General features: G+C 64.4%; 1 protein-coding gene across 1 annotated transcript; it reads left to right on the forward strand.

Annotated features, from left to right (window-relative positions):
* Positions 1-5918: 5918 nt before the first annotated feature.
* LRPAP1 (LDL receptor related protein associated protein 1) lies at positions 5919-12106 on the forward strand. Its single transcript, XM_079766756.1, has 8 exons — positions 5919-6163; positions 7597-7741; positions 8795-8919; positions 9085-9205; positions 9464-9622; positions 10077-10159; positions 10520-10696; positions 10920-12106. Exons 1-8 carry the CDS (start codon positions 5948-5950, stop codon positions 10980-10982), a joined length of 1089 nt encoding a protein of 362 aa, XP_079622882.1. The 5' UTR covers positions 5919-5947; the 3' UTR covers positions 10983-12106.
* The last annotated feature ends 3452 nt before the right edge of the window (positions 12107-15558 follow it).

Consider the following 15558-nt stretch of genomic DNA (forward strand, 5'->3'; position numbering starts at 1 on the left):
GAGTGAGCGAGAGGGAGCGAGAGGAATGAGCCACGGGGAGAGCGAGGCACTTCAGCAGTTCAGTCCCCTGGGGGTAGGGACACCCCGTGGTCCCAACACACAGGCTGCCGTGTCCCTCCTCCCCGACCTGGACGGAGGGTGCGTAGTTGTCATCTCCCCGCGTCGCCTGCAGGTGCAGCCGGGCGGCGGGGTGGGCGGCGGGGACCGCCGATGGCGGCGTTCTGGAGGGAGGCCCCCCTCTTAGCATCTCTGGGCCCACAGGTCCCCACATTCGACATCATCATAACACTTCCCAGGCATGGCCATTGCGAGCCGGCCACAGCCCTCCTGTCCCCCGACGCGTCCCCTCTGTCTCCGAGGGCTCCTGTCCCGGCCCAGACCTGGGCCCCCACCCCCGCGCCAGGAGCCCGCCCCAGCGCACAGCCTGGGCACCCACCTGCGCCTCAGAGCTCAGCGCTGGGCCAGGGTTCGCTTTTTAGAGTTCCGCCTCCAGGGCCGCCTCTCCGCTGCCCACGGCCACGGCCACGGCGTCCTGCTGCCGGGAATACTCCTCGCCGCCCCACGGGGCCACCCTCAGCGCCAGCTTGATTCTCCCGCGGGTCCCCCACTTCCGCCAACAACAGGCCGACAGGAGCGGAGGCTTCCTTCCCGCGGGCGCCCGCTCCCAGCTCCGTGCCTCGGCCTGAAGCCAGCTGTGGGAGTGTCTGACCCGTGTGATTTAACTTGGTTTGGGGAGATAAAAACACCTCTTACCTGCGCAAAAGTCAAAATAGGGTTTAAAAGACACTCAGGATTCTCAGTTCTCCTTAATGGCGACCTTGTGCCCTGCGCTGGATTTTCCTTCCTTCCTTTTTGCAAAATACTTCCATGGATAGGCAGGTAGGTAAGGTAGATAGATGATAGATGATAGATAGATGATGGATGATCGATATAGATAGGCAGATAGTGTGGACGGAAAAAAAAAAAAAGCCACATGCTGACCTGACAGCTCAGGGGAGGCCTGCGTGGCAGTCTTGCAACCTCAGAGACCTAAAGTCACCACAAAGGATGGTCTGAAATTAAACTTTAACAAAAAGCAGTGAGGGTGGGTAGTCACCTCCTAGGCCGGTATCTCCCCTGACAAGGTCAATCTTATCTTAACTGAGCTTATTGTCTTTTTGCATCTCCGATAACATGTAAAATGACAGGGTAACTTGTAACTTCCCTTTTTCCAGACTCCTCAGGGCACAACCAAATGCCCTGGGCGCCAGGACAGGGACCACCAATCCCTTCATTGTGATGGTTACCATGTTAACTATCCTGTACCCACCAAGAAAACAAAGAACGTGTCTATCATTTTACTCTTTATCCAATCCCAGAGGCCCCCCCTCCTTTGCTTTCTCCCGCCTCTCTACTCTCTGTCACCAATGGATTTCCTGTAACCCACCTATGTCTCCGCCTTCGATTGCAAGGTATAAAAATAGAGGAAACCCCGCCATTCTCCGGGCGTTATCCCAATCCGCTGAAACTCTGTTTCCCAGCAATTGTCAACAGTTTGGCTCAAATAAACTCACAAAAATTCTTCACAGGTTTGAATGTTTTTCCGTGAACAATATATAGATGATAGATAGATTGGCAGATAGATAGATTGGTAGATAGATAGAGGATAGGTAGGCATGTGGTGTGCATGTGCATATGCATGCGTGTGCGTGTGCGTGTGCGCGCCCTCCTCCCCGCTCCCCACTCCTCCCCTGCCCGCGGCAGCGCACCTTCAACCGCAGACCCTCTCGCTCTGGGCTCGTCTCACTCCCAGGACCCCGGGCCCAGCGCCCTCCCTCGAGGCACGGTCCAGGCTGCGGCTCTGCTCCCGGGTGGCAGGCGATGAGTGGCCACCGTGCGCCCCCCCCGCCCCCCACACACAATGCCTCCTGCTCACAGAGGCCCTGTGGAGCCGCCCCTGGAGCCGCCCCTGGGTGAGCGGAGCACCCGCCGGGGCTGCACCGGGACCCTGGGAGGCCCTCCCGCTCCTGCCCGCGAGGCGCTGCGGCTCCAACAGGAAGGAAGCCAGCTGAGTGTGGCTTTTGGGCGCGTTTCTTCACTGCAAGCATCTCTCCGGCTGTCGCCATCCGTCTCTCCTACACGCCGATTGTCCACGTCTTTTATCCACTTTCTGCAGAATTTTTTATTTCGTATTTAATTGGGTTTATTCGGTCGCACACACCAGGTTCCGGAGACAAACCAGGGGTCCGAAATGCCCACCGCGGAGCGAGAAGGCCAACACCCTGGTGCCCGCCCCCCCCCCCCCCCCCGAGGGCAGGGGGCACCGCCGCTCCGGGAACCGTAGGGCAGGTTCCAGCCAGGCCCAGCTCAGGCCCAGCTCAGGCCCAGCTCAGGCCCAGCCCAGGCCAAATCACCCCCCACCCCCCCACACCCGGAACCCCAGGTCCCCAAGCCCAGCCCCAGGGGAAGCAGGCTGGGCAGCACAGCTCTGGCAAGGGAGAGAGAAAGGCGCCGCCTGCTGGGGGCCCGGAGCCGCGGGTGTGTTAAGAGGCTCCGGGAACGGAGGGGACCAGCCAGGTGACGAGAAGTAAACCCACGTCCAGACACACGAGTGAGGCTGCGGCCCGAGACGGAGGGGAGCCGCACGGACCGTGGTCACCACGCCCCTCCCCGAGGTCAGGGGCGGCGGGCGGGCCTGCCCAGGCCCTGTCTCTCAGCCCCAGGGAGGGGCAGGCGGCTGCCCGGGCGCGGGCTGTGGGGCTCGGGGGCCAGGCAGGGAGAAGGAGCGCCATCCCATCCACCAGAGGCTGCGGGTCCATCCGGGTCGCGTGCACACAGGAGGCCGCCACCATGCTCTGTCTCACATCCTGTTTCTCTCTCCCCTGTCTCTCTCCCTTCCTCTCTCAAATCAATAAAAACACACTCTCGGGCGAGGATAAATAAATAAATGTGACAAATGAAAGCAATGCCACCAGCACAGCCACGGGCAGCCTGAGAGGTGAGTCAGCGTGGGTCCCCAGTGGGCCCAGCCACGGGGGGAGGGAGGGCGCGGAGGGCGTGGAGGGCGCGGAGGGGTCTGGGTCACGGTTCCTCCCGACCTCGGGCTCTGAGATGCGCCCGATGCCTTTCTGCGCCCGCCCTTTGCTGAGCGTCTCCCCATCTGGGGAAGGGGCGCTCGGTGGACCCGGGAGGCAGCCTGGCCAGGACAGGCGGCCTGGCTGAGAGGGCAGAGAGGGGGTGCAGGACAGCCCCCAGAACTCAGCCTGCACTGCCGGGTGCTCCCTGCCAGCCCCCACTTCCTTTTTTAAAATGTTTCCATTGGCTTTTAGAGAGGGAGGGAGGGAGAGGGACAGAGAGATGGCAATGATGAGAGAGAACCATGGATCGGCTGCCTCCTGCACACACTCCCCTCCCCCCACACACACACACCCCACTGGGGACCAAGCCTGCAACAGAGGCACATGCCCTTGACCGGAATCGAACCTGGGACCCTTCAGTCCACAGGCCGACGCTCTATCCACTGAGCCACACCAGCCAGGGCAGCCACTGCCTCTGTGAGAGACCGCACCGCGCGGGTCTCTGGCCACCGCGTGGCCCTGCCGCGTCAGCTCTCGGACAGTGAGAGTCCAGCTGTGGATGTCAGTGTAGAACTTGCAGAGTGAGGAGTGGAAAGGAAACCCCTTCTCCACAGAGGCCATGTGGGTGGGTACTGACTTCACACGGCGCACGCCCACCTTCTTGGGCCCTTGGGCGCAGAGTCCCGGACCAGCCAGCAGCCCCGCCTCAGCCAGGTGCCCAGGAGGAGCGCCCAGGACCCAGTGTTCCAGGTGACACCAGGCAGGTGCGGGCTGCGCCCCAGCACTGAGGCCTGCACTGCGGCCCCCCCTGCCAAGCACTTCCCTCTGGCCCATCCCGGCTGGTTCTGACTCACGGTCACTCCAAGGGCACATTCCAGGGTCAGGCGGGGCCCCCTCCCACTTGGGGAAGGGTTTCTCTTGCTGCCCTGCCTGGGGGCTGTGCATTCCTGTCTTCAGACCTAAAGACTGTCCGACCCACGCCCCACCAGACCCACCCCACCCCCGGGGCGCTCACCGTGTGCAGGCACGGGGCGGAATGGGGCCCAGCCCCTGTGCAGAGGCTGAGGGGCTAATCCACCGCCCAGGTGGCACAGCGGATGCAGAGCAGCAGGGAACCTGAGCTCACGACCCTGCTCCTTGTCACACCCCAGCCCTCCACCCAAGGCTCACCCAGTGGGGCAGGACAGGCAGACGAGGGACAGCGTTCCAGTTTAGAGACTGGAAAGGGGGTCACACGCATTAACATGTTAAAAAGCACAATACATGTGACATAGAAGGAGCATTCCATAAAATCCAATCTCTCTCTCTCTCTCTTTTTTAATCCTCACCCGAGGATATTTTTCCATTGATTTTTAGAGAGAAGGAAAGACAGAGAGAAACATCGATTGGTTGCCTCCTGCAGGTCTGACCAGGGCCCGGGCCGGGGAGGAGCCTGCAACTAAAGTACGTGCCCTTGACCCAAATCAACCCCGGGACCCTTCAGTCCACAGGCCGACGCTCTCTCCACTGAGGCAAGCTGGCAAGAGCTAAAACTCAATCTCTGTTCTTAAGATGTCTTAGCTGTTAATCTGATAAGAGCCTCTCCCCAAAACCTTGGGACGGCCGTCCGAGTTAATGGGCAAGTGCTGAAAGCTGGCCTCCGAGGCGCAGGGACACAGGGTGCCCGCGGGCAGGCAGCCTTCCCACTCACGGTCAGCCTGGATGTGACCGGGCAGCGGGGGAAGGTGTGAAGAAACAACGCTGTATTCACGGACGGCGGTGTGCGCACCAGGCTCTGGAGAGTCTAGAGCAGGCGTCCTCAAACTACGGCCCGCGGGCCACATGCAGGTGTTTTTGCCGTTTTGTTTTTTTACTTCAAAGTAAGATATGTGCAGTGTGCACTGGAATTTGCTCATAGTTTTTTTTAAACTCTAGTCCGGCCCTCCAACGGTCTGAGGGACAGTGAACTGGCCCCCTGTTTAAAAAGTTTGAGGACCCCTGGTCTAGAGAAAGATGGTCATGAACAGGGAGTTGAGCTAAGTTGTTGGGTTCAAAATCTATGTGCAAGATTCCACTTTCATCCCATAGGTGAGCAACTATGGTGGAAAAATAAGTTTCATGATAGACATTATTACAGAATCCAAGTCCGGGGGTGGTGCGCAGCGGCACCTCCAGGAAAGGCAGAAAACGGGTCAGAGGCCCAGAGAGGCCCCAGCGAAAGGAGACCAGGCCGGGGCTAGAAAACTATAGATTCTCCTGGGTGTGTTGACTCCTCCCAACTTGATTTATAGGATCAAAGGAACTTCTACCCAAATCCCAATCCAGTGTTCCTGGAAGGAAAATGCTGAACGCAAGATGCATAGGGAACGCAAAGTCAATCCAACACACACGCCGGCCTGGCTCCGGTGCGTCGGAGGCTAAAACCCACCACGGCTGCCCGTGCAGTTTCACCGTGAAGCCCCGTGATCAAAGGGGAGGGCGTGCCCTACCGGACGTGGGGCACACAGTGACAGGGAACATTCAAAATCAGATGTCACAGGAGCCGTCTCCGCACAGGAAGGCACGGTCCGACTTCTACGGAGAAGAGAGGAAAGGGGTCTGGGTGGCCGGGTCTTCTCTCTACCAATCCCCCTCCCCTCGCCCCCCTGCTCCCCTACCGGCCCGAAACCTCCGTTAAGGAAGCCCTAGCGCATTCGGCAGCAGTCCGGGCGCCCGGCATCACGAGGCCGCGGCGTGGTTGCCTGGGAAACGCTCACGTGCCGCCGCAGGGCTTCCTGGGCCTTGTAGTTCGCCGGCGGCCTCGCCTGGGCTGGTCGCGCGGGAAGGACTACAACTCCCAGGAGGCGGCGCGGCAGGGCGGGGCCTGGCGGGACCGCTAGGCAGAGGCACTGGGTCTCCCCGACCAGAGGAAGATGGCGTCGCGGAGGGACGGACCCGGGCTGCGCGGGCTCCTGGCGCCGCCGCTGCTGCTGCTGTTGCTGCCTCCGCTGCTCGCGCCCTGGCCGGCGGCGGGCCACGGCGGCAAGTACTCGCGGGAGAAGAACGAGCCCGAGCGGCCCTCGCAGCGCGAGCCCGCGGCGGAGTTCCGCATGGAGAAGCTGAACCAGCTGTGGGACAAGGCCCAGCGGGTGAGCGGCGGCGGGGCGCACCTGCCGCGGGGGGTGCGGGCCTCCCCGGGTCCGCGGCCGGCGGGGGCGCACCTGCCGCGGGGGGTGCGGGCCTCCGGAGCTGCGCGTGTTGCTTCATCCCGTCCGGCGCTGCGATCTCGACTCTGCGGCGCGCTCTCCAGTTCCTCTCTGGTCCAGTGCGCGGGGGGGCTCGGGTGGCCTCGGGTGTTGCGAGACCCGTGAGCCGTGGGCGGGGCGGCCTGGGCGCCCGCGGTGTGGGTGGGTGGGGCTGAGGGAAGCCCTCCGGTCGGTGCCGCCCTCTGGGCTCGGGGTCGCCGTGCGCTCTGGTGCTGCGGGGCGAGCGCTCAGGGACAAAGTCTGGGAGCCCCACGTTCTTTTCAGGGGTGCTGGGCCCCACTCGGTGGTTAAAGCTGGCGAAGCGCTTGGCCTCCGGGCGCGAGGGCGATGGTGTGAACGCCCCGCGTCCCGTGCGCCGCGCCGCCTGTGGCCTCGTTCCCTTCCCTGGGGCGCCACCTCCCTCTGCTCCAGGAGGGGCTCTGGAAGGGTCCCCGAGGGCGGGAAGGCTACCAGGAGGTGGGCTGGCCTGCTCTGTCCCTGGGGCTCCTTCCCTGAGCCACCATCAAGAAAGGGGAGGGTGCTGGAGGCCTCCAGGGGCCAGCGCAGCGGTGACCTCGCCCTGCCGGCCTCCTTGCGCTGTGCTCCGCCAGAGACCATAGCTGCGGGGAAACATCGGTGTGTGAGCCGCGCATTGGTTGGCTGCCTCCTGCATGCGCCCCAACCAGGGCCGGGTCCAGCCTGCACCAGACTCCATCCCGGACCTTCCGCCTGTGGCCAGACCAGCTAGGGCCCAGTAGTTTCTTTTAATCTGCCGAGATGTGGCTGACAGGCAGAAGGCGCAGTTAGGTACACACCCGGGTGAGTTGGAAGTGGAGGGGTCCCTGTGCGGCCATCGCCACCACCAGACATCCCCTGGTTTCTGCCCAGTGCTCCGTCCGCGTGTGGGTTGCCTCCCGGCATTGATGGTTTCTTCTGCTGCTTAACCTTGGACCTTCTGCTTTGCCTTTGGCTTCTCTTAACCAGCTCTTTTCCCAGGAGGCATCGACATTGGACTGGAACTTACAGCGATCCTAAAGATCCAGGGAGTGGGGGCGGGTGGGCGTCCTGTGCCCGCAGGCTCAGGCCCCTGCGGGCAGGTGGCTCCCTGGGGACCTGGGGTGGCGACCATGCCGAGCTGTAGACGGTTCAGACGAAGCCGGTAGTCTCACGCCCAGGGCGCAGGGCCCTTCAAAGTCCTGCAGGAGCGGGTGCGGGGTTTGAAGGGCTGGGACCGGGCTCTGTCTCCTGCTGGCCTTCCAGTGTCTGGGTCAGCCTGTCTCCGGGCCGTGTTGTCGGCCGTCAAGCAGCGGGGTCAGGTGTCCCCTGTCCCGCCGCAGCTGCAGCTCTCCCCCGTGGACCTGTCCGAGCTCCACGCCGACCTGAAGATCCAGGAGAGGGATGAGTTCGCCTGGAAGAAGCTGAAGGCCGAAGGCTTGGATGAGGACGGGGAGAAGGAAGCGAAGCTTATCCGCAACCTCAACGGTACCTCCTTCCTCCTGACCCGAGGGGCGGGCACCCGGCTGCACTTCCACTCGGCTTGTGGGCGGGAGCGGGCCTGCGGGCCGGGCCGCGGGCAGCTTTTCCAGTTCCCAGGTATTCATTGCACCGATGACATACGGGTCTCGGTGACACGGCCTGAGGAGCTGACCCACCGGCCAGGGCCCCACCGGGTGGCTCAGTGGGGGCCCTTCTGCAGCTTAGGGAGAGGGCTGGGTGGTCTGACGTCAGGACCCCTTCCCCCCCGCCCCCCCCCCCCGCCAGCTCACATCGAGCCCCGGGGGTCTGGCTTCCAGGTGGAGGGAGTTCCGGGCACAGGCTGCCTGTACCTCTAGACAGACGGGAGGCCGAGCCGAGAGCAGGCGGGCACAGCGCAGTGCCCAGCGCAGGCGCTCGCTGAGGGCAGACGGGCGAGGCGCTGGTGCGGAGGGCATGGGCCGAGGTGCCCCTCGCCGACTGGTTGTGTCCACAGGAAGGGCTGGGGTCGGCGGAGAGACTGAAAGGCGAGGGAAGCCCACGCCAGTTTCTGGGGAAGGAGGTGGGTGGGTGGGGAAGGGCCAAGGCCAGACCAGGGGCTTGTCCCAAAGCCCTGCCCCACGGGGCGCTGGGAGCCGGGCTGCTGACAGCCCCCGAAGCAGCCCAGCTGAGGGAAGTAGCGGCGCGTGCCTGGCTGCCCGCGGCGTTTCTCCTGTGGAAACCGCTCCCTCCAAACAAAGGGGGTCCCGGTTAGGGGTCCCCTCCGGCCACCCTGCGTCTGGGCACATGTCTCCGCATCCCCAGAAATGGGCTGTGAAAACCGCCACGCCGGTAATGACCCCTGTCCCGCGGGACCTGCTCCCTGTGGGAGCTACGAGGCGAGGCGGCCAGCGCTGGCGGGAGGGGTCAGGTTTGTCTTGGTTCTGCTGGGCCCGGTGGTCGCCGGAAACCAGGCGGAGGCGGAACCTGGGAAAGGGGAGGCGGCCTGCCAGCCGGCGGGAGAGCTGCTGGCCGGCCCCACGGACCCAGGGCCGGCGTGACTGGCGCCCACTGCCCTCCTAGTCATCCTGGCCAAGTACCGGCTGGACGGCAGGAAGGACGCCCGGGCCCTCCGCAGCAACTCGCTCGCCGAGGGCACCGAGCAGGACAGCCTGGAGGACCCCCGGCTGGAGAAGCTGTGGCACAAGGTACCGGGCGCACCCTCGTGTCCTGCTGTTTCTCTGGGGGGGGGGGGGGGGGGTGTGGCTCTGTAGGACCTCGTTACCCACCTGTCACCCATGGTCCTGGGTGGGGGGCACCTGAGGTGTGGACGAGGAGCCGCCCTGGGCGGTGTTCACGCAGGCTCCCCCCAGGCAAAGACCTCCGGGAAGTTCTCCAGGGACGAGCTGGACAAGCTGTGGCGGGAGTTCCAGCACCATCGGGAGAAGGTGCGCGAGTACAACGTCCTGCTGGAGACGCTGAGCAGGACCGAAGGTGTGTGCAGCCCCCCTCTCCCCCGTGACAGCCCTGCTCCCAGGGCGCCCTGCTCGCTGCGGGGGGAGCTGCGGGAGGCCGTCAGGGTGCCTTTGCGGGTGCGGGACGGGTCGATGGAGCACCTAGTGACCTGGTCTCCGCGGCCTCTCCACAAACACCGTTTGGCTGCTGTGGCCTCTGGTGGCACCGTTGTGTGGTCGGTGGCTCCCCCCCCCCCCCAGGCCCCGGGCCTCACCGGGCACCCGCTTCGCCTCCCAGAGATCCAGGAGAACGCCATCAGCCCCTCGGACATGCGCCGCCCGCAGGAGGAGGTGCTGCACAGCCGGCATGCGGATCTCAAGGACCGGCTGCGGCGCATCAGCCAGGGCTACGACCGGCTGCGGAGAGTCAGCCACCAGGGCTACGGCGCCGAGGCCGGTGAGCTCGGGCGGGCGGGGCGGGGCGGGGCCCACGGGCAGGCCCTCCTTCGCAAGTTCTCTGAAAGGTACACGCCATCCCTTCACATCCATGGTCCCTCGGCCCGTGTATCGGTCGGTACAGCTGGTTACGCCGCAGTAACACGCAGCTCCACACGCGGTGGCTCGTTCATACCCACACTGCCTTCTGGAGCCCAGTGCTCACACCGGGACCGCGCAGGGGCCTGGCAGGAAGTGGCCACGTCCAGCGCGTCCCGTACCTGCGGCTGAGCACGTGGGGGACGGGTGCCCACGGCGCTTCCCAAGGGTGCACACACGTGCGCGCACACACACACGCTCACGGGCCCCTGTGCATCACACACATGCCCACACCTGCACGCTCACACCCTGTGCCGGCGCACACGCAGCCGGGGCCACGCCGCCGTGCGGGTCTGAGGTGGCCCTGTTCTCCACAGAGTTCGAGGAGCCGCGGGTGATCGACCTGTGGGACCTGGCCCGGTCCGCCAACTTCTCGGAGAAGGAGCTGGAGGCCTTTCGGGTGAGCAGGGCACGGGCTGCCTGTCCTGTCGTCTCCCGGCGGCTGGGCAGGGGCTGCGGCCTCTTTATCCCTGACTGCAGCCGTGGCCCCTCCCAGGGCCTGCTCCTGCCCGCCCCCCTCTGTCCCCCTCCATCCCTGTCCGCCCCCCTCCGACCCCCTCCGTCCCCCTCCGCCCTTCTCCGCCCTCCTCTATACCTGCCCGTCCCCTTCCATCCACCTCCGTTCCCCTCCACTCCCCTCCGCCCCCCGCCGACCCCCTCCGCCTCCAGTGCAGCGGCCTCCCCGTGTGCGCGGGCTGCAGGGGGCTGCAGGGGGCCGCGGCTGCCGGGAGGTGGGGAGTCAGCGACTGGGCCGTTGCAGGAGGAGCTGAAGCACTTTGAAGTGAAGATTGAGAAGCACAACCACTACCAGAAGCAGCTGGAGATTTCGCACCAGAAGCTGCGGCACGTGGAGCGGTTTGGTGACCACGAGCACGTGAGCCGGAACAAGGAGCGCTACGCCATGCTGGAGGAGAAGACCAAGGAGCTGGGCTACAAGGCGGGTGCCGCCCCGGGCCTCGGCTTCCTGGGGGGGGAGGGACGGCAGGCGGGGGGGGGCAGGGCTTCCCAGCTCCCCCGCCCACTCCAGGCCTGCAAGGCTGGGACCTGGGGGCGGGGCTAATGCTCTGGCCCCTCTGGGTGGAGCCGGGGCGGTGGCGGCAGTGGGCTCAGCCTGTCCCCGGCCCGGCTCCCCTGCCCGGCTCACCTGCCGCGCTCTGTAGGTGAAGAAGCACCTGCAGGACCTGTCGGGCCGCATCTCCCGGGCGCGCCACAACGAGCTCTGAGGACCGTCCTGGCGCGGCCCGCGCTCAGGGTGGCGTCTTCGTGAGCGGGACCTGGGACCGAGGGGCCATGCCCAGCAGGGCGGTGGCCTCAGATGCCGCGTGTGCCTGGCGCAGGCCCCTGCTCCGCACCGAGCGCTGATTCGCCTGCAGCGTCACACCGCGGGACCCCCAACCCTGCCGCGGGAACCCGGCCTGAAAGCCCCGTGCGAAGATTGTATTTAATTCGTCCGTGACTGCCACTCGCTGTCCCTGTCTCACTGTGTCTGCCGCTCGGCCTCGGCCCACGGTGGCTCCGGGCACTGCCAGCTGGAAGTCCCCCTCCCCTCCCCACCCCACGCCCCGTCTTCCCTGATGCATGAGAGGAGGGAGGGCGGCTCGGGGGTGATTCTCAGCCCTGCGGGCACCCCGCGGGGAGGAGCCTCGGGTGGTCTAAGGGGCACCTCCCCAGGTTGGCACCTGGAAGAAGCTCGGCCATCAGGCACTCATCCCTTGTTGGAAGGAACCCCGGGCAGCGTGCTAGTGTTCGTGGGGTTGGGGTGCCGGGAGGGCTCCCCGCAGCCACTGGGTCCCCAGCAGGGCAGCTTTCCTGCTGGGCCTCTACACCATGTCTGTACTGGCCACTGCCAGGCCTCGGGCAGGGGGCCCAGAGCCGTGCCCTGTGCCTGGCCAGTAAGAGGCCTGGGACGAGTCTGGGCCCGGGACATGGAGGTGAGCAGAGGGGACATGGGACTCAGTTTACCTGAGTTGTTGACAGCCTGGCCTTCAGACGGTGTGGGTGGTGGTTCCTGCTCCCGGAGGAGATGGCTGAGGTGGGGGGAGTGGCCGTCACGGGGCGTGCACAGACCGCCTCCAGTGTGCTGTCCAGGGAGTGGGGCCCACCCCAGGACCCCCCACGCTCCTATAGCTAGCCACTTGGCCTGTGACCCCCACGTTCAACTACCAAGCCCAGCCCCAGCGTGTGGGATCTGTGGGTGGGCCCTGGGGGGTGGTTGGGTCCGAGGGGGGAGCCCCACTCGGGGAGCGCCTCTTCCTGCCGGGCGAGGTGGTGGCTTTCTGGACACCAGGTCCGTCTGCTCCCTCGTCTTGGATTTCCCGCCCCTGGGACAAATAAAGGCTTAAGCCACCCGTGTGCGGGTTTCTGTTCAGGGACCCTGACAGACAAGCCAGGCGACTTCCCTGTTTGAGCTTCACAGGTGTGAGTGTGTGTGTGTGCGCGCGCGCGCACGCGCCTCGGCCTCCTTGCCTTGGATGAGGCCAGCCCTGTGTGTATGTGCTTGTGTATATGTATGTGTGTGTGTCTCGGCCTCCGTGCCTTCGGTGAGGCCGGCCCCGTCCCCAGAAGTGCCCCGTGTCCAGTGTCCCGTCCCGTCTGCTGTGGTCACGCCCTCGCTGTGGGTGGGTGTGCGTCGTTCTGGACAGTGGTGGGTAGGTGTGAGCCTCTGGCGGCCACAGGGCTGCCCGGGCTCCCGGAGGCAGTGAGGCTGGGGGCCGACGGCCTCGGGCTTGGGTGGCGTTTGTTCCTCTGGTCGGTCTGAGGGCCACCGGAGGAAGTCACAGTCCTGGTTCCCGTGATGAGTGACGTGGGCGCCCACGTGGCCGCCACGGCGCAGGCAACAGCCCCACTGGAGGCACTCCCTTCCCTTTAATCGTCACCCGAGGACATTGGGGGGGGAGAAACGTCCCGCATGCACCCCGACCAGGGTATATGCCCTTGACCGGAACCGAGCCCACAACCCTTAGCTCCGCAGGCCAACGCGCTAACCACTGACCACACCGGCCAGGGCGGCCCCTGGCTCTGTCACCGTAGTTGCTGTTGCCCGTCCCTGCGTTTCACGTGAACAGACGGCCCGTCGGCGTGGTTTCCCCTCTGTCCCAGCCCCGTCTGCTAGGGAGCCGCTCCCTGTAGCCGGGTGGGTCTGAGGGAGGCGCGAGGTCCTGCCGCTGGGTGCACAGCCTGATCAGCCCTGGACGCGCGGAAGGAGTGCGCATCCGTCTTCCCAGGCCATGAGGGACTTTTCCACACACATCTTGGAATCGGCTTCTGAACTTGAACAGAAAAGCTGCTGGACTTCTGACAGGATGGCCTTGACCTCGGGCCGGGGGAGTGGCGTCCTAGCAACGCTGGCTCTCTGGTCGCGGGCACTGCTCGGTCCCTCTCCTCCGCTCGCCTGTCCTCAGCACGGCCGCCCGCGTCTCCCGGATCCACTCCTGGGTACCAGGTGCCTCATGCTGTGGTGAACAGGTTTCTGGTTTGTTTTTTGAGTAGTTTCTGTCCCCTGGGTTCACGTGTCAGTGGTCCGTCCACACGACCGCTCCCCCTCTGCCCTGGCCCGCGGCCGTCCACCTTCCTCCAGGGGCGTCGCGGATCTGCTGTGACGAGACCCCGAAGGTTGGTCTCTGGGAGCGACAGTCAGCGGGTTTTTGATGCCTGAGTGTAAAGGAAGTTGGCACGGGCCACAGAGCCCATTCCTGTGAGCATCAGCCGTGCTGGCGCCTGCAGCTCCCTCTCCGCTGTCTGTCGTGTCTCTGTTGCAGTGAGCTGGCCTAAAGAAGGTGAAGTGTCCGGCTGCAGGCGCGGCGTGGCTGGCGTGGCCTCGCTCCTGAGTGGGGGCTGGGGTCCGTGGGGCACCCGCCAGGCTGGAATCTCCTTGTGCCAAGTCTTAAGAACTCAGCTTTTAAAAACAGGCACGGGACTGTTTAGATTTTCCAATTGTTTTTTAAAAAATAAATGTTTGTCAAGGAATTTCCTCTGAGTTGTCCAGCGTTGGTCCTGCCCCTGGTCTCCCCGCTGTTGGCCGGCTCGAGTGGGATCTGCTCCCCGGAAGCTGCTGGTGTGCTGTGGCCAGGACGTGCGCCCTCCCCCCAGGGACCGGCCCTGGAGCCTCAGCGCTGGCCCTGCCCTGCCCTGCCCACCTGCAGCGTCTGATGCCTCCGCCTGCGAGGGGGCCAGGCCTGACTACGCCTTGACTCCCCAACTCAGGTCAGAGGTCGCTCAGAAGGTGGGGCTCGTGTCCTGCAGACCAAGACGCCGAGGGAGGACAGATGGAGGGTCAGCGCTCGCGCTCCCCATGGCGGCTCCCGCAGGCGCGCTCTTTAGTGGGCTGGGGAGTCGGTGGGAGGGAGAGGGACTGATGGATGCAGGATGGATGGACGGACTGACAGGCTGGTAGGTGGACAGAGGGAGGATGGATGGGGGAGGGTAGGAGGGAGGGAGGGATGCCTGAGCGGCCGGTTGGAGCCCCGGCGAGGTGGAACAGCCCATCTCATCTCCGAGACCAGGTGGGGCCCAGAGGACGGCCTGGTGCCCAGGCCTCGGGGTGGCAGGAAGCCCACCACCAGCCCCCACCCCCACCCCCGCACAGTCACAAACATGCTCCCCCAAAGCCACGGGCACCACTGGAAGGAAACACCGAACCCCACCTGGACCCACACGCTGGGGCTAAGCCCACCCTGAGCCCTTGGCCTGGCTGGTGGCTCAGTGGTTAGAGCGCTGGCCCTCAGACAAGGGTCGCAGGTTCGATTCTGGGCGAGGGCATGTACCTCCACTGTGGCTGGGTCCTGGGCACCGGTCAGGGCGCATGCGGGAGGCAACCAATTGATAGAAGACTAAACTGCAGGGCCGCCCACCAGACAGCCCGGGAGAGGAAGCCCAGCCCTTCAGGAAGACCACGTGGGTTACTAAAGAGAGCGCTGGTAGGAGAAACCAAGATGGCGGCATAAGGTAAACACCTAACTGTTGCCTACCACAACAATTTTGAAACTACAACTGGAAAACAGAGTGCACACTGTCCAGAACCACCGGAAAGCTGGCAGAGTGGAAAACCTACAACTAGAGAAAAAAAGAAGAAAAAAAAAAGAGAGGGGGGGGGACGCTGAGCCTCAGGAGCTGTGGAGGTGCGGAGATCCGTGAGCGTGGAAAGGGCGGGCGGCTGAATATGCGGCAGGCTTGCTCGCAGCGCGCGGAGAGGGAGGGCAGCAGACGCTGCGTGGCCAGCTTTCTCGTTCGGGAGAAAAACAAAACCTCCCGACTGCACTGAAATCCAGCTGCGGTCGGGGAGAAACTGGGCTGTTTGGCAGCGGGCGAAGCTTGAAAGCTGCCTTCTCTCAGAGGCGCGCAGCCATTGATTAGGGCACGGAGAAACGGCCCCTCTTAGGGCGGAGCAGACGGGAAACCAAAGCTTGTCTGTGCCACCCTGAGACTCCGCCCCATCCAAGCTGAGCACAGAAGCTCTCCCAGCGGAGACACTGCTGATCCTCACAGCCAGCTGGCTTGGAGATCAATTCCCGCCAGTGATACCAACAATCCCAACCACTCTGAACTCCAGTTTCTGGGGACACGCGGGGAACCCAGACGCCTACGGGACTCTCGGCCATCAGTCGGAGAGTGAGAGTGACTTTTCTGTCGGTGTGGACGACACCAAATTTCAACCACTCTCATAAGGGACACATTCAAGAGGCAGACTCAGTGAGCACCAAAGCCCTACTGTGTCTCCAGCACAGCAATTCTTCCGTTATAGACACAGCAGGCCCTCACAACCAATTGGACCAGAGGTCAATTCCTCCCAGTGTACCAACA

Source organism: Cnephaeus nilssonii (assembly GCF_951640355.1).
Source record: "Cnephaeus nilssonii genome assembly, chromosome: 1".
Lineage (NCBI taxonomy): Eukaryota > Metazoa > Chordata > Mammalia > Chiroptera > Vespertilionidae > Cnephaeus > Cnephaeus nilssonii.